Source organism: Gymnoscopelus braueri (assembly GCF_963280865.1).
Source record: "Gymnoscopelus braueri genome assembly, chromosome: 13".
Taxonomy (NCBI): Eukaryota; Metazoa; Chordata; class Actinopteri; order Myctophiformes; family Myctophidae; genus Gymnoscopelus; species Gymnoscopelus braueri.
The window spans coordinates 3,606,296-3,625,063 of record NC_137615.1 but is presented as its reverse complement, the minus strand read 5'-3'; the positions used below and the strand labels follow the sequence as shown (position 1 = coordinate 3,625,063).

Here is an 18,768-nt window from a genome sequence, read left to right as displayed (position 1 = left end):
GTCATTTTCTTCTGCTTCATTCTGTCATTTGGTTGACGCTGCTAAAAGTGGCCACTAGATGCCACTATAGGCCGATTTATTAATAAAAAGTGCTGCCTGTTATGTATGCCTTGCAGTGAACGAAGTCACAACATGTTGCCATTTTGCCACTGCATTGACAACACATTTGAAATGCCTCCTATCTGAGTCAGTGTCTTCCTAACTACCAGTGGAAGTCCCTTAGTTAGTTTGGCACAGGGAGTCTCCAACATCCCCAGGATGTCCAGGTCCTTCATAAAGTAAATAACAGTCTCATTTTCATGTTGTAAACACACACTTTCCACCAGCATGGTCTTTACATCTTGAAAGCACCTGGTTTAGCCTACAGGATCATTTAAATGTCTAATTTTAAACTAAAGTTGTCTGGTTTTGTTGGTAACAATATTTCTAAAAAGAAAATCCAAAATGGCTTCCAGCGTACATCTGTCATGGTGGCAGTGAGAGCAGAGCAGTGAGGGGCTTTGCAGATTGGACTGGAAGCATGTGAAAGAATCGGTTCTCCATTTGACACAGGCTGAACTATACATATAGGCCTATCAGACACACAAACTATTTGGTCAAAAACATTGTATTCATTACTATTTGCAAAAAAAACAAAACAGACAATGAAGCGTCGCAGTGGAGGGACAACAACAGAGAATGAGCCAACCAGGTGAGTGAAAATCAACAGGCTTTTGGCAAGTAGACTTCTCATTTGAAAGCACATGTTCCGAGCCATTCTGATCTAGGAAACCTTTGAAAGGATGTTACATTATAATATGATCAATATAATGATCAGGTCCCCACTTCTTTGGGGTGTTTTCTGTCACTGTGCATTTGTACATACAGTAGGCCTATGTGAAATGTGTCCTCTGCATTCACCCATCCTACATCTATATCCTATATCTATATCGGGAGCAGTGAGCACTATCAGTACAGTGCTTGTGGAGCATTTAGGGGTTAAGCGTCTTGCTCTGCAGGGACACTTTGACACAAAGACCAGGGCCAGGACCTAAACTTTCTGTTTCCCAAGTGGCCTCTATACCTAGCTTGGCATGGCCAGACTAATATCACTGGGTAGATATCAGTCTGGAACTTTGGCGTTTAAGATTAATTTCCAAGGGATGGTTACAGATTCAAATGTCACAGCAAAAATGTCCCACTTTGAATAGTGGGCTCTGATTTTTGGGGTGAGCGAAATGTAATTCAAACTGAGGAGTGACCAATCTGCCCATGGGCTTCTTTTTTTTTGTTGCTGTGGCAGATTCGTCTACTCTCTACCCACTCAGCTGTGGTTGCCTCAAGGCTGTGGGTGTTTTTAGCCAAACATGCAGCAACTCATTGAGCTTATACTCTGACAGAATAGGGTGGAATGAACATTATACAAACAAACAACATCAACCTTATTGTGAATTATTTAAAACCCTTGTCACAGCCCGGTAATGTGGGTTTTAATCTGATGTTATGTTCTGTTCCTCAGAATCACACCGGATCAAAACACAACACAGTGTTATGGTAAGATCACTACTGTATGTGCCACAACACTTTGACTAATTCAGTAAAGTTTATAAATCAATAAAGACATTTAGAAAAAAAGTATAATAGCACGTTTCACAATGTCACTTTAACCCATTTAGGGTGGGAACCCCTATTTGTAACGATACCTTTCAATCCGGGAACCCCTTTTGGGGTTCCTGTTGCTATGTACGTATATAGCAACATGCGTGTTTTGTCATTTTTGAATAAATATTTGAAGTTTTTCAGAAAACGTTTTTAGAGTCTAAATGGAATAACCAGTCTGGAGACAGACCGAACAATTTCTTGCCTGTAGTCTTTTGGAAATTGGTTTGGGTAATATATCAGTCAATATTGTTTCGTGTTCGCCAGGCAGAGCTGTCCATTCAGCTGTTGCAAAATTGCACTCAGAGAAAGTTTTGTACTTAGAGCCTCCTCAACAGTGTGACAACAATGACAAAAAAAAGATTCAGATTCCAAATAGTCATAATGAAATCAAAATAGCACATGTGTTTGAAGAATATAGATTGTCTCTCTCACACACACACACACACACACACACACACACACACACACACACACACACACACACACACACACACACACACACACACACTAAACAATGTAATAATCTCAAATGTAAATTCTGTGAATAAATACATAAATTCAGCTTGACTGTGTCCTCATAAGATCTCCAGCCTTACAGTTATCTCTATCTTGATATCAGGGAAGCTCTTCAATTTCTTCGTCATCGTGACTGGAGAGACCTGTGGAGCCCATGAAGACTTCATTAGAAAACTTAAACACAAGGGACAGATTCAGAAGAAATCTGTGGAAGAAAGTGACTACATCCTGGCTTTCTGTCCACTTCCCTCACGAGCTGGAACTGATGTCAAGGAGGCAATGGGAAAGATTCAGAGTGAGAAATCCTCTGATAAGAGTTGTAGGATTAATTGATGTATAAATCATCTTTTAGATTAATTCATTCATTCATTGTCTCTCTCTTGAAAGGTGGTAAACCAGTGATTCTGGTGGTGATGCATCACAGACATGATGTTGAAGCTTATCTAGGTGACAGCAGTAAACATGTGACCAGAGAAGATGTCATCCTCACTGTCGACACTGTGTTCTGGGAAGGTGAATTCCTGACCTGCAGCCACAATGATGAAGCCTTCAGTAAAGTCCTGCAGAGAGTTGGACATCCTTCGCTTGTGGTTAATATTCATTATTTTCTTCTTAATGAATTGATCGCTTTAGGGAAACATTCATCTCAGAGGCCTCTCCCTACATTGAGGTCTGAGTACAGGGTCAGGTGAAGATCTTGTTAGATTACATTGCAGCACACAACACAGCCATAAAACACTTTATCATGGATTTATCTCGGTGACATTCTAACTTGTAGCGCTACTTGTGCACTCATCCAACAACTAATTGCTGTGGTCAGCTCTTGTCATGGACTTTCATATCCATTTGAAAGTTGTGGCAGAAAACGAGTATTTAGTCAAATAGCTCCACATTTCTATGACATTCACACAAACTACACTCTCACAGCAGCACTAAACACATATGCAAACTTCTTTCAATTAACACATACGAGGACACATAGCTAAATGGACAGATGTGCGTCCATTTTGGCAAATTAGAATTAGTTGGTGTGGGGTAATTAATCACCCGTCACCTGTCTTTTTGTGTGTCCCACATGTAAATGTACATTCATTGAAGGAGGTTTACATGTGTTTAGTCTGTCGGTTCCCATTAACTCTCTTTGGGTGTTTTAAACTTTATGCAGCTGGAGAAAATTAAGCATACTTTACAAGGCTCCCTAACTCAGTATGAATAACATTTGGCAGCCCTTTTCAGGATATATCAAATAATCAAATATTTTCCCTGAAATACCTCTATAAATAACCTATGTAATGCACATATTTGACCTTGAAATGAAATGTTCATATTTTTTTTCTCCCTTTTCCCCCCCTTTTTTTTCTCCTTTTTTGTTTGTATTTACTTTTATTTATTTATGTATTTATATTTTTTACAGTGTTTTTATGTTGTGTCTGGTGTTATTATTATTCTTGCTGTTGCCACGTTCTTAAGATATGTGATGATGCAGGATGCAACGTAGCTGACACCACCTGGGGACTCCTGGATCACCGCCCTCCTCTCCATCCTATCAGCATCAGGGTCCAGAGCTCAGCAGTGTTGTTATCTCCACTGTCTCACTGCATTGTGTCTACGTGGGTGGTGCTGCACCTCTTTCCCCTCATAGCTGTACCCTGGGCTGGCTCCCACTGTCCCACAGTGTCAGTTTGCTTTCCACTATTTCCGGGCAGTGGTGTAAAGTAACAAAGTACATTTACTCAAGTACTGTACTTAAGTCAGACTTTTAGGCACTTTTACTTTTCTGGAGTATTTCCAATTGTCTATACTTTTACTTCATCTCCACTACATCTCAGAGTTAAATATTGTACTTTTACTCCACTACAATTATTTGAAAACTTTAGTTACTAGTTACTTTGCAGATATAAATTATTACATTATAAAACATACATTAACCACTTCAGCCCTATTTTATACCAAGGCTATTTGAAAATAGCCGATCTACAAGCTCACAACGCGATGCGTAGATCTGCTATTTTCAAGCATTTTAGTACTTTTACTTTTGGTACTTTAAGTACATTTTGATGACAATACTTTTGTACTTTTACTCAAGTAAATTTTGAATTCCGGACTTACTTGTAACAGAGTACTTCTTCTACATTGCAGTATTGATACTTTTACTTAATTTGAGTACCACCACTGCTTCCGGGTGCCTGACACAGTAACCCTGCAGCTGCCAGCCTCATCCTTTTCTCCTTGACCTTTGACCTTGCCCGTGACCCGCAGGAGGCCTCCGTAGAGGTCCACGTTTCTGATGTGACATGAAGAGAGAATGCTTGTCGGTTATTGGTGTATCTTAGTCATTGCACAATTAACTTTTTAATTACATAAGTTTGAACCACCTGCCGTACAGGCTTGTGGGTACTTTATTGGACTATGTTGAGATTCTTTGTGGTATATTGGCGTAAACGTAGCCCCACCCCCTTCCCTGTTAGGCTTTGAACAACGTGTGGGCTGGCTCATTGGATTCGGCTGAGAGTCCTTGTTGTTTATTGGTGTAACTTAGCCCTATTAACATGAAAGGTAGGGTAAGTGGTTTTCTTTGGTTAAAATAAGTGTTAAATAGCTCTATATTCTGATAGTACTCATTGCTATAGAGTGTTTGTTCAGTAACAGGAGTCTCTCCAGCTCTTTGTTAAACAGAAAATGCTTTTTCAGGTTGGGATACCAATTTTATCGAATCAGGATAGAGAACCCAGTCAGGATAGATTAAACAAGTGAAATTGGAAGTGATGACACAAAGAAATGAGCAGACACCATTGGAACTGGAACACTATAAGAATTAAGCTGATGAATGGGTACTCTCTCCTGATTGGCTGAAATTGTGTCACCTACCTGAACATTTATTTTCTGTTTATTAGAGCTGGAGAGACAGGGAGACTCCTGTTACTGAACAAACACTCTATAGCAATGATTATTACTATCACAATATAGAGCTATTTAACACTGTTACTGAACAAACTAGCAATGGGTAGCCTACTATCAGAATATAGTGTTTTAACCTTTAACAAAAAAAGTTTTGTTTTAACCAAAAAATATCACTTAACATACCAGAGTGTGTTTTATGTTCGGAATGAATGAATAGATCAAATAAAATACAATGTAATTACATCTGCTAAATGCCTAAATTGTAAATTTTACATTAAATAAACAAACTTCAATACAGCTCTATGGAAATACCAAGTAAAGTTTTGAACTGCTACATTTAGTAATTATTCAGCATTGAGCGACTGCATGGCCTATTTCTAGTTAAAACATTGAAGATGCAATCTGTAACTTTTATGTCCTCCTCTGGATTTGAACCCCGGTCTCCCGCATGACCATAACATCTGCTGCTCATAGAGAGAGAGTTGATATTGCATGTATGAGCTTCAGGCCCTCCATTCAGTCTCCATGCGCCTTTTTTCCTTTAGGTTTTGACTTTACTTTCCATCCACGCCCCTTGCATTACACTATGTCCCACTCATGCATACATTTACACACACTACTGATTTACTGCCTTATCCTGTTTTGCTTACACTTCCAGTTATGCTTTAATTGTACTTTGTTATACTTTTACCTTGGTCTCCCTTCCCCATTATTTCTCATAGCAAGAGCAAGCTATGACTAGACACAACCCGCTTGATCACGTACAAAGTATTCCCAGTGCCCAGTTTTTCTGGTGCCCACACTGTTTTGGTGCCCAGTTTTCCTGGTGCCCCCTCTGTTTTGGGGCCCGGGATTACCAAATGCCCGCTATACCCGCACGCTCAAAACATGGGTTGTGGACACGACCCACAGTATTCCCAGTGCCCACTCTGTTTTGGTGCCCAGATTTACCTAGTGCCCACAATGGTTTGGTGCCCACTCTGGTTACCCTTCTGATGTGGTGCTTCATGGAGAAGCGAGCGGGCTTACATTGTCATTTGGTTGACGTTGCTATAAGTGGCCACTAGATGCCACTAGATGCCAATTTATGAACAAAGAGAGCTTCTAGCATACCTTGTGACCCTACCTGAACTCAGTCATAGGCATGTTGTTTTGTTGTTTGATTTTATAGTTTGCCATTGTGCCACTGTATAGACTACATATTAAACATTCCTCCAATCTGGAGGCAGCCTTTCCTGAATTAAAATAAGTGAAAATCCCTTGTTTTTTCAGTTTGTTTGGCCCAGGTGTCTCCAACATTCTTTTTTTTCCTGGGAGTAAAACTATACATGTATAAAAATCAACAAAAACAAAGCTATACAGTACATAAGGGTATCACATAAACAAGTAAGATGGTCGGTTATTGAGGAAAGATGTCTATTTCATTCTTTCAAAATGTTATAGTTCTCATTTGTTGTATTTGCATAATTGTTTTACTTTTGGCCGTGTAATGTTCCAATAGTGCCTGATTTCTATTTTGAGCTGTTATGTGTTTCCTTTTTCTTGGGTTTGTGAATTCCTTAGGCTTAGGCCTACTTATGAATAAAATGCTAAAAAAAATTAAAGTTTCAATATAAACAATAGTGTACAATCAATTTATCTTAAAACTAAATGAATAGTTGAACCAGTCAATGTCTTAAAGAAATATTATATGAAACCATGCAGGCCATTCATAAAGTATTGTATCATTTTCAATTTTGTAAAGACACGCTTTCCATCAGCATTGTTTTAAAGGGATATTTCACTTTCAAATATGTTTATTGTCTACTCAGGCTTTTGTGAACACCCCAGACAGTTTTTTAGTTGCTTGATTCAGCATTTAGATATTCATTTTCTCAGACACGCCCCCTTCCTATACAAACCCAATGTAACTTCAAACTACATTTTAACCATGCTAGATTAATTGAAAACGTCCTTGGTTCTGGTGACCACTGGTGACTCATACTGCCCTCCTAATACGTGAGGGGGCCATGATTTTTCACATTTTTTTTTAATTCTTTTTTCTCTCTCCCAAAAAAGTTTTATTGTGATGATGATGTGTGGAGTTCTCTGTACGTTTTATATATTCAAGATAAATAAAGATCAAATGAACAAAACTCTCCGGTGTGCTCCCAAAAGTAGACGATAAAATGACCCAAAACATTTTTGTGAAATATCCCTTTAGTACTTGGTTTACAGGATAAATCATGTGTACAAAAATGTATAATAATAAAAAAAAAAATGAGTTTTTGGTAACACATTATGTATTATACAAATTCCAAACAGACTTCCAACTCCTATCATAGCAGTATGTATAGCAGGCAGTGAGAGCAGAGTGAGTCAGAGCAATAACAGGGAGGGGCCTTAAAGATTGGACTAGAAGCATGTGATATAATCAGTTCACCATTGGACAGGCTTGAAGTACGTAGGCTTATCGGACACACAAGAACAATATATATTCTGTCAAGAATATTTTTTCATGAGTTGTTGCCCAAACCTTTGTCAGACAATCGATTGAGATGGGGATTACCTCTAGTTGGAACGGGTGAGTGAAAATTAAATGCTTTTGCAAGTACACTAACTTATTTGAAAGAGTACAGATTCCAAACCATTTTATTCTAGGAAACCGCATCACTTGCCTTTGAAATGCTGTTATATTACAACAGTAGCCTATCAATATAATAATTAACACTAATAATGTAGTCCCCACTCCTTTGGGGTGTTTTTGTCACTGGCTGAATATTTGTAATGGATGAAATGTGTCCTCTTCTTTTAACAATCCTATAACTATATCAGAAGCAGTGACAGTGAGCACTAAAGCATTCTGGGAACAGTTATAGGGGTCAAGTGTTTTGCTCAGGGAGCCTTTGACCGGTCCGGGCCGGGTCATGAACCGGAGACTTTGTTTACCAAGTGGCTTCTCTACCACTCAGCTGTGGTCGCCCCATACTGATGGATGGATCTTTTTAGCCAGACATGCATTAACTCATTGAGCTCTGATTGGCTCTCTGACGGAATGTAATGAGGAGTAGTTCACCCCAAAAATAACTAATTTTATATCAATTACACACCCAATGAAGCCTTGAATTCATGGTCAATGTTTTTGTCGCATTCCTAAGCCAATAATTTGACTTTAAGTCTCCGGTAGGAGACTTAAAGAGTAGGAGACTCTTTGAGACTGATCGAATTGTTGGCTCAGAAATGCGACAAAAACAAAAAATCTCCATGAATTCAAGGCTTCATGGGGTGTGTAATTAAGACACTGCAGGCCTTTGATGACCATTAGAAAAACAAACAACCTTACTCTGATACTCATTATTTGAGACCCTTGTCACATGGTAATGGATAATGTAGGTTGTACTTTGATGCCCATGCCTGTCCTATATCTACTGAAAACAAAAAAAAACAGCCAGCACTCAATGAATGTCCATGTCACATAGATTTACTGTGTCTCACCCAGAGCAACGGACAATACATGTGAAAAGGACCTTCATGGAGTGCTGGCAGTTTTTTTTCTTTTTTTCCCGTAATATTATTGGGCCGTGCACTTTGAGATTGTTTGTATAATTCAGTGTTGCTGTCTTTCTGCTTTGCAGTTCTTTCTCTCTGTCCTATTTCAGTGACCTGCTTGCTGGGGGTCATTTCATCTCATGTTATTTTCTGTGTATTGTCTGTTCCACCATATATGACGTTACCACGACTTAAAAACAAATCTGCACTATGTCCCTTTAGGATCCGCGAATATATCAGAAAGCATATCACACTACAGGCTCCTTTTGGTAAGAACATAATATGTGCTACACTTTTACTAATTAAATAAAGTTTACAATACATTTAGAAACACATATTCTAGCAGGTAGTTTCACAATATCACCACAACTGGTTTGGAGATGGACAAAACAGATTAATGCAGCTAGGCATGTTAACTAATTAGTCATTTATTTTATAATTAGCCTATTCATTATTGCCTTTACTATTGGTTGTATGTAATGTGGGTGCCTACAATGTAGCCTTTTCTATGGTTGGAATAAAACATATGTGTATATGTGTGTGCGAGAGAGAGAGAGAGTGCGTGTGTGCATGTGCGTGTGCGTGTGCGTGTGTGCGTGTGTGTGTGTGTGTGTGTGTGTGTGTGTGTGTGTGTGTGTGTGTGTGTAAACACGTATAGGTCAAAGACAAGAAGTGCACATGTGTTGTCCGGAGGAAATCAAAAAACGTATACATTATAAATGCATATTAATATAATATTAAATAACTCAACTCATGCAATGTATGTTGAATTGTTGTATGAACAGAAAATACAACCACCCCAATCATGTTATATTGTATTAACATATTCTACCATACAGATTGGATAAAAGTACATTTTATTCATTGAAAAAAATTTAACATAGTGCTGCTTTAATGTATTATTGTGCTGTAGTTACATTATATCTGATTGGTAATATAGACTAGTTTAGATAATATTATACATAACTAGACGCGTCGCAATTCAGGGCAATTGCAGAGTGTGGTTGCACCGACGCCAGTCGCGGGTCGCTGCCGCCGGGACTCGAGGAATACGCTGGGAGGAATACCGTCGGAGGCTGTGCGAATTACATTGTCACGTAACTCCTGAGATCACTTGCATTTCATTTTGAGAGGATTGATCCCCCCAAAATAAGGTTTTTGCATCAAACGGTTACATTTTGAGCATTTGTGGCGCCCCCTATGGATCAAAGTGGAAATTATTTTGGGGATTTGTTGAGTAAACCACACTTGACATGTGATTCAAATTTGGGATTGACTGGACGTTTTGTTCGTGATTTGTGGGCTTTTTTGTAAAACGGGCCCCTCCCGCTAACTTTGGAAGCCATTTACGGACGAACGGTATGGACTATCAAAATAGTTAATAGATTTGTTGAGTAAACCAACCTTGACATGTGATTCAAATTTGGGTTTGACTGGACCTTTCGTTCGTGATTTCTGGCATTTTTGGTAAAACGGGCCCCTCCCACATGACCCAGGAATCCAGGGGAAAAGATTTTTTCATTCTACGACCTACGGTTCAAAAGTTATAGGCCAAAATGTAAAGTGGGCTGTTATAGCGCCACCATGTGGCCGACTGGTGTAATTATTTTATTAATAATTTGGCAATAAACTATGAACCTCCCTTCAAAGTCTTTTAACTCTAGCACTTACGGTTTCCGAGAAAAAAATATTTTTGGTCAAACGGTTCCCTCCCACTAACTTTGGAAGCCATTTACGGACGAACGGTAAGGACTATCAAAATGCCGTTTGGATATGTTTATCGCATGGGCCCAGAGATCATGTGTACCGATTTTTGACATAGGAAATTTGGACAAAATTTGTGGGAGGAGGAGCTAAAAGTGTGTTTTGAACAAAATTCAAAATGGCGGAAAATCTATCCTGACACAAATGCGTCATGACCTAAGGAATCTAGGGGAAAAAAGATTTTTATTTTACGACCTACGGTTCAAGAGTTATAGGCCAAAACGTAAAGTGGGCTGTTATAGCGCCACCATGAGGCCGACTGGTGTAATTATTTTTTAAATAATTTTGGACTAAATCATGAACCACCCCTCCAAGTCTTGAAACTCTAGCCCTTACGGTTTCTGAGAAATAAATACTTGAATGGGAGTTTTTTCATTTTCCCATGAAAGTGGATGGGGAAGTTTAATGCACTAATAAATCAATATCAATTAAACTATGTAACCAATCTCTTAGCAAAATACAAGCACACGATTCCCGGTGAAGCCGGTCATTTTGACATATGGCACTAAATTGGGAAAAATAAACTGTGGGAGGAGATGCGGTTGAAAATAAACCGCTAGGGCCTCTGGAGGATAACAATAGTCTGGTTGCCCTGTTAGGGCAACCACACTAATTACAGATTAACATGAATAATTAATTATGTTCACATTTGGGGCACTTCATGAAAAAATAGAGACATAGTTAATGTTTGTCAGTGCAAGATGAAATGTAAAAGTATTTTTATGGGTAGTTTAAGGGTGTATTGTGTTGTATGCTGCAACCTTACTGTATATACGGTGTAGTGTGTGTGTGTGTGTGTGTGTGTGTGTGTGTGTGTGTGTGTGTGTGTGTGTGTGTGTGTGTGTGTGTGTGTGTGTGTGTGTGTGTGTGTATATACATATACATACACATACTTATACAGTATATATATACTATATATAGTGTGAAGTAGCTACTGTATTAACTACTACTGTAGTAACATATTAACATATTAACTCTCTCTCTCTCTCAGCCTATTTCAGAACTCGCCTAAATGAACCAACCAAAAGGTAATATATTTCACTCTTACTGTACTTTGATCTCTTGAGTCTCTCTCATTACATTAAATTATTTTATTCCCAAACTGAAAGAAAACCATGTTTTTAAATTTACATGCTGTTATATTACAACAGTAGCCTATCAATATAATAATTAACACTAATAATGTAGTCCCCACTCCTTTGGGGTGTTTTTGTCACTGACTGAATATTTGTAATGTATGAAATCAAATGTGTCCTCTTCTTTTAACAATCCTATAACTATATCAGCATGACAGTGAGCACTATTAGTAAAGCACTCTGGGAGCAGTTATAGGGGTCAAGTGTTTTGCTCAGGGAGCCTTTGACCGGGCCCAGACATAGTTAATGTTTTTCAGTACAAGATGAAATGTAAAAGTATTTTATGGGTAGTTTAAGGGTGTATTGTGTTGTATACTGTATGCTGCAACCTGTATATACGGTGTTGTGTGTGTGTGTGTGTGTGTGTGTGTGTGTGTGTGTGTGTGTGTGTGTGTGTGTGTGTGTGTGTGTGTGTGAGTGTGTGTGTGTGTGTGTGTGTGTGTGTGTGTGTGTGTGTGTGTGTGTGTGTATATACATATACATACTTATATATATATACTATATATAGTGTGAAGTAGCTACTGTATTAACTACTACTGTAGTAACATATTAACATATTAACTCTCTCTCTCTCTCTCAGCCTATTTCAGAACTCGCCCAAAGGAACCAACCAACAGGTAATATATTTCACTCTTACTGTACTTTGATCTCTTGAGTCTCTCTCATTACATTAAATTATTTTATTCCCAAACTGAAAGAAAACCATGTTTTTAAATTTACATTTAACATACTCCTATACAGTATACTTACTGTATATTCTGATACTCATTAATTAAGACAATTGTTACATGGTAATGTGGGTTGTACTTTGAAGACCATGACTGTCCTGTTTTAGTGTCTGTTCTTGATGGTGGTCATTTCATCTGTTTGTCAATCCTCAGCAAAACAGAGAAGAAGATAAAACATGAAACTGAGAGTAAGAGTTGTTGATAAAATTCTTCAATGTTAAAGCTCTATTATGTTTTTCTTAATTTTTTATGAATACATTTTATGTTGTGCAATCTTATGGTAGAGTATGTTAATATAACTTATACATTTGATGATGTGGTTGTATTTGGTCTCCCTGCTCATCTATTGAGACTTTTAGATCCTGTGTCAAAGTTGGACATGACCTTTTACACTATCCTGTTTCTGGTTTCACACACATTTTAACCGGAAGGTCAAAATGTAATCTTCCCCCAGAGCAAATATGCAGGCTCTATTATATATATTATATATATATATATATATTATATTTGCTCAGTGGCAAAAATGTCAGCAATTGCACATGAGACTGTTGTTCAAATCCGGGGTAGAACAGTTACACATTCAGCTTGACTGTTTCCTCAATAATATCTCCAGCCTTACAGTTATCTCTATCTTGACACCAGGGCAGATCTTCAATTTCCTCGTTGTTGTGACTGGAAAGACTGGTGGTGCCCATGAAACATTCATTAGACAACTTGAAGAGCAAGGACATATTCAGAAGACATCTGTGGTAGAAAGTGACTACATCCTGGCTTTCTGCCCACTCTCCTCACGAACTGGAACTGATGTCCAGGAGGCATTGGGAAAGATTCCAAGTGAGAAATCCTCTGATGAAAGTTTTTGGTTCAATTGATGTATAAATCATCCATTCAGATTAATACATTTATTAATTGTCTCTCTCTTAAAAGGTGGCACTGATAAACAAGTGATTCTGGTGGTGATGCATCACAGACATGGTGTTGAAGCTCGTCTAGATGACAGCAGTAGACATGTGACCAGAGATGATGTCATCCTCACTGTCGACACTCTGTTCTGGGAAGGTGAATTCCTGACCTGCAGCCACAATGAGAAAGCCTTCAGTAAAGTCCTGGGTGCTAGTGGTCATTCTTTGGTAAAAGTATAAGGGGCGGCCATAGCAGAGTGGTTAGTGAGCCCGCCTAGGGAGCCAGAGGCCCTGGTTGCCCTAGGTACGATTCCAGGCCAGGCCAGCAAATGTGTCGATTAAATGGAATTTGTCCTTGAGCAAGACTCTTAACCCCTAATTGCTCACAGGCCCTCATTGGAAACAAGACCATAAGGACTTTCATGAACGGACCTGTTAAAGGAATTATCCTTAGTTTAATTTTCTCATTATTATGTTCTTCTTATTGCTTTTATTCAGAGGTCTCCATTACATGGAGGTCTGAGTACAGGTTCAGGTGAAGAACGTTACTCCTTGGAGCTTGTTAGGGATTCAGTGTCTTGCTTAAGGTCACATCGGCAGGACAGACGGGACTTAAACCCAACTGCACTTATCCATTGTTATACTGGATAAGGACATCAGCTAAATAACTAAATATACTTTGCCAGTATATAATACATCAGTATGAATATAGATGGGAAAGATTCAGAGTGAGACATTTTGGTTCAAGATAGTTTTGGTTCAATTGATGCATAAATCACCCATCCAGATTAAATAATGTATTCATTTTCTCTTTCCAGATTAATAAATGTATTTCTTGCCCACATATCATTGTCTTGTAAATCAGGCAAAATTATAAAGTCAGCCGACTCTCATCATAAGTATATATCACAGATTAAAGAACCTGTCTATTTAGAAAACAAAGAGTACACGCATTCATCTTCATTAGACTTGTGTGATGAATAAAGGATCCGAAAATGTGTTTGAAAAATAAATGTTGTCGTTTTATGCCTCATTACCATCTATTTGTGGATGTACACATGACACAAACAGCAGATTAAATTAATGTAAATTAAGCACAAAATAAACGCACCCGGTGTGTGTTGGCGCATCTCTTGCTTTCTGTCCCCAAAATCTGAACTGTGTGGAGACGCAACGTTACATTTTTACATTACATTGTATTTGGCACCGGACCCCCAAGTTAAAGATATTTTGTGCCAGGGACCCCATTAAAAAATATTCAACATTTGTTCAACATTGTTCAAGATCTTCAAAAACTTTTCAGGAAATAGCAGATATACAAGCTCATAACACGTTACATTGAGGCACATTGTGAGCTTGTAGATCGGCTATTTTCAAATGGCCGAAGTATAAAATAGTTTTAAGATAGTTAAACTGATTATGATGCTATGGGGACCCCCTGGAACCCCCTCAAGGACAAGAACCACTGTTTGAGAACAACTGTTTTAAATCACAGCTAAAAAATGAAATAAATGACATGAATTGGTTTGCTGTTCTGTTGCCTATCATTGCGATAAAAAAACAAAAACAAAACATATCTATATATCACTGTAATTTTACTCTGTCCTTTTTTATTTTTATTTTATTACATTCAAATGTCCATTGAAACATGTGTTTATTTTGCTCTTTTGATGTCTTAGGCTACTGCTTAATGTATTGAGTCACTGGGTAATTAGGCCAATCAGGGTAGGACTGGCTCAGGATTCCCTTTCTGTCTATAACGACGCAGAGTTCAAACTTTGTCAGGACGTGCGTGTTTTGATTTGTTTTGGCATTCCGTTAGTTGTTTTTCGTTTTCCCCTATTTTTTGAGCGTGGAGTTATTTGGAATCACATGGAGGTAAGCTGTTTGACACATTGGGTTACTATATTTATTGGAGCTGTTCTGCTGTTGTCCTCATTAGACATAGCGGTGGTTCCCCTTTTGGGTCTCACTGCATGTTTGTTGTTTTTCTTTTAGACTGTGTTCCACAAAAGATGAGACAGGGTGGTGCCACTGGGATGCCTTGTGGCAGGACCACTGAAAACCAGAGTTGAGTTAGAAAAGTTTTCAGTAGGCAGTTAACGGGACGCTCCTTACTGCTACTTAAGTCTTCTGTGCCAGTGTGTCATTTGCTTATTGTCTCCGCCAGGCCGTTGGCCCGGCCTCTGCGAAACTGCATGTGCACACACACTCCCTGGATGCCAAGTCAGAACCTCTGGCCCAAATGTGTCAGATTGGCCTGTTATAGCGCCACCAGGAGGCCGATTTGTGCAAAACCCATTTATTGATACTACTCCTACAGATTTTGGCCAAACATCACACAAATCGGTACAGTATCTCTATAGTCATGTGATCAACACGGATCTATCCGATTTCCCATATTCCATCCTGATTGCCTAAGATTGGCTTCCAAAGTTTGCAGGATTGGTCCGTTTTCAACAAAATGCCTCAAATCATGAACGCAGCGTACGATTTCCGTGAAATTTCACACACACATTTCTATTAGGCCGAGGAAGAAATGCCACCCTTTTACCATTGGCCTGTTATAGCGCCACCAGCAGGTCTAATTTTGCAAAACACATTTTTGGACAAAATGCCTCAAATCATGAATGCAGGTCATTACACACCGGCAATTATGCGAATATACGCAAAATTCTGACCTGTTCCGAATAAATAAAAGGCGCTTTTTCGCTCCGTGGAAGCTTGCATTGACTTTATAAGGGTTTTTTTTAAAAGTCGTCCCCGGTGTGTAAGGGCCTTAAGAACAAATCGCACCCTTTTCACATTGGCCTTTTATAGCGCCATACCTACCTGACCTGGCGGAGACCTGTGCTCCGAGGAGCACTCTTTCTAGTTTTCCATTGTGTCTAAATTGTGTTAAATCATGGCTCTAGTTGATCTTTTTGTTGCATCGCAATCAGAGTAGTTGTTAGATTGGTTGCACAAAGGATCAGCTATTTTAAATTGTGGAGCATTTTAAAATAGACAAATGGAGACTCTTACAATTGCTAACCTAGATGAAATGGATGTGTTTCCGGGGAAACAAATGGGGAAGGGAGCCAGCACTGCGGTGCCGTTACCGGTCCAAGGTGGTACACAATTTGGAAAGTTTTCTTTTGAGCAACAAAAGGAATTAATGTTGATTCAGTTAGAAATGGACAGAAAAAAGCAACATATTGAATTGGTAAAGTTAAAGGGATATTTCACTTTAAAAAAAAAAGTTGGGTCATTTTATCGTCTACTCAAGCTTTTGTGAGCCCCCAAAACTGTTTTTAAGTTGCTTGATTCAGGCTCCGTTTACATGACAACGGTCTCTACAGAAAACGGCAAAATAAAGTATCAGATGTGCCGTCCGTTTACACGGGAACGGTGTTTGCGGGGCTTGAATCCGCAACTAAGTGAAACCACCTTCCAGGGTGGATATCTTTGACAACACTCCGTGTCCCGTCTCCATGTAGACAGAGAAAACGGCAAAATGGGTGTCGTTGCCAGGTGTTGTGAGAGAAATAAGCATCCAGTTCCTTGAAAACAAGCCCCAAAGAGGCAACTAGGCTACATTAGCACTTTAAACCTTATACTACAGTACATTGGCTATTTTAAAATAGCCAATCAACAAGCTCACAGTGAGCTTGTAGATCGGCTATTTTCAAAAAGATCTTGAAAAGAAATTATATTTGATATCTATCTATCTATCTATCTATCTATCTATCTATCTATCTATCTATCTATCTATCTATCTATCTATCTAAATAGGTATATATATATCTATATCTAGATATGTATATGTATATGTATATGTATATGTATATATATATATATATATATATATATATATATATATATATATATATATATATATATATATATATATATATATATCAAATATTATTTCACAATTTCTTTTCAAGATCTTTTTGAAAATTGCCGATCTACAAGCTCACTGTGAGCTTGTAGATCGGCTATTTTCACCATATATATTTAATAATTCAGATGGGGGTCTGCGAAGAAATACAATAATTTGACATGCACATGTTTGAGGACTGTTTAAACAATAATACAATAAAAAAAAGTAACTACACTTTAAAAGCCCAAAAACCCACAACATGCAACAACCAATATTTACAAGCAACTTTACAGGAAAAACAAGCCCAAAGTCGCTCATAATAAGCGGACATGGCAACCCAAAGATCAGCTGCGCACCTTACAGCGTTTTCAATCAGTGGTGCATCACCATAGAGCGCCGCAGTTCCCGCCCACTTCCTGTTTTTTTTGGTGCCGGAAGAAAAAACTCTATGCATTTTTCCATTGACATTTCCAAAAATATTTATATCTATTAATTTAAGCCTCGAATCAAGCCATCATGACATGACATGAATCATGACCATAAACGTTTGATTCTGTGATATTTTTTTTGTTGAAAACGGCAAAACAAAGGGTATTTATTAAATATAGTATATCATATAATTAAATATAAAATTAAAAAAAATCACAGAAAAAAATCTGTGATGGCTTGATTCGAGGCTTAAATTAATAGATATAAATATTTTTGGAAATGTCAATGGAAAAATGCATTGAGTTTTTTCTTCCGGCACCAAAAAAAACAGGAAGTGGGCGGGAACTGCGACGCTCTATAGACATGGGTAGACGCCTCCTCTGGCTCTGAAGCGTCTGTATGGCGCGCGCGCTTCCTCTTCCGGGGGGGAGCTGGAAAATTTCCGCACGTATCACAGAAGGGGGCGTTCAGTAGGCCAATCAGAGGCAGGTGGGGGCGGGACAACTACTGTAGATTCTGACAAGTCCTGGAAAAGACACGCTGTGATTGGCCAGTAGTCAACACGCTGTGATTGGCCAGTAGTCAACACGCTGTGATTGGCCATTGCCCGTGCCCCCGGAAATATGGCGGCCACCATACGAAACAGGTCGCTCCAACGAACTGCAGAGGCCAATGAGGTATCTAGGTTTCTATATCTATGTGCGTCACCGTCTAAAGGCAAAATAAAAAGTGAGAACGCAACGACACTTTGAGTTTTCACTAGAGAGCGTTGTCATCTAAATGTAGCCTCAGTATTTAGATATTTGATATTCATTTTATCAGACATGCCCCCTTCCTATACAAACCCATTATAACTTCAAACTAGGGCTGTCAAACGATTACAATTTTTAATCAGATTAATCACAGCTTAAAAATTAATTAATCTATGATTAATCACCATTCGAACTATGTCCAAAATATGCAAGTTTTTTCTGTATATTGTTGTGGGAATGGAAAGATAAATGAAATAAGGCTGATATATCCATTTAACATACAGTATGTATGCATGTTTATTATAACAAAATAAACAAATCCATCAATACAGCATGGAATTATGGACAAAATCGTATCCAACGATAACAAATTATTCTAAGTCTTGGGTCTGAGAGTCTAAATCTCATCAAATGCTCAAATGCCGAACAAATAATGCACCTTGTTATGAAAAGGGTTGAAAACCACTGCTCTAAACAAAATAGGATGGTGTTAGGAACATTCTTTCTTTAACACTTTTACTGGCCAATAGCCATTTCTCTTATTTGAATGAAACCTCTTTTCTTTTCTTTTTGTCAAACCAAAAGGAACATGAAACACAACATGGC

At 38.4% G+C, this 18,768-nt stretch overlaps 1 protein-coding gene across 2 annotated transcripts; it reads left to right on the top strand.

The window, feature by feature from the left end:
• Positions 1-612: 612 nt before the first annotated feature.
• LOC308097984 (uncharacterized protein) lies at positions 613-3,785 on the top strand. 2 transcript variants are annotated; one of them, XM_080446182.1, is made up of 5 exons: positions 613-691; positions 1,499-1,533; positions 2,261-2,452; positions 2,545-2,747; positions 3,572-3,785. In XM_080446182.1, the coding sequence occupies exons 1-5, from the start codon at positions 645-647 to the stop codon at positions 3,653-3,655; spliced, it is 561 nt and encodes a 186-aa protein (XP_080302308.1). In that variant the 5' UTR covers positions 613-644; the 3' UTR covers positions 3,656-3,785. The 2 variants fall into 2 exon arrangements, with proteins under 2 accessions (XP_080302308.1, XP_080302309.1); XM_080446183.1 differs by having other exon boundaries at positions 3,644-3,782.
• The last annotated feature ends 14,983 nt before the right edge of the window (positions 3,786-18,768 follow it).

Coding starts and splice junctions, on each gene's coding strand:
- LOC308097984 (XM_080446182.1), top strand. CDS start 645: ATGAAGCGTCGCAGTGGAGGGACAACAACAGAGAATGAGCCAACCAG. Junction 1,534..2,260: donor AAACACAACACAGTGTTATG/GTAAGATCACTA, acceptor TCTTGATATCAG/GGAAGCTCTTCAATTTCTTC. Junction 2,748..3,571: donor TTGGACATCCTTCGCTTGTG/GTTAATATTCAT, acceptor TATTTTTTACAG/TGTTTTTATGTTGTGTCTGG.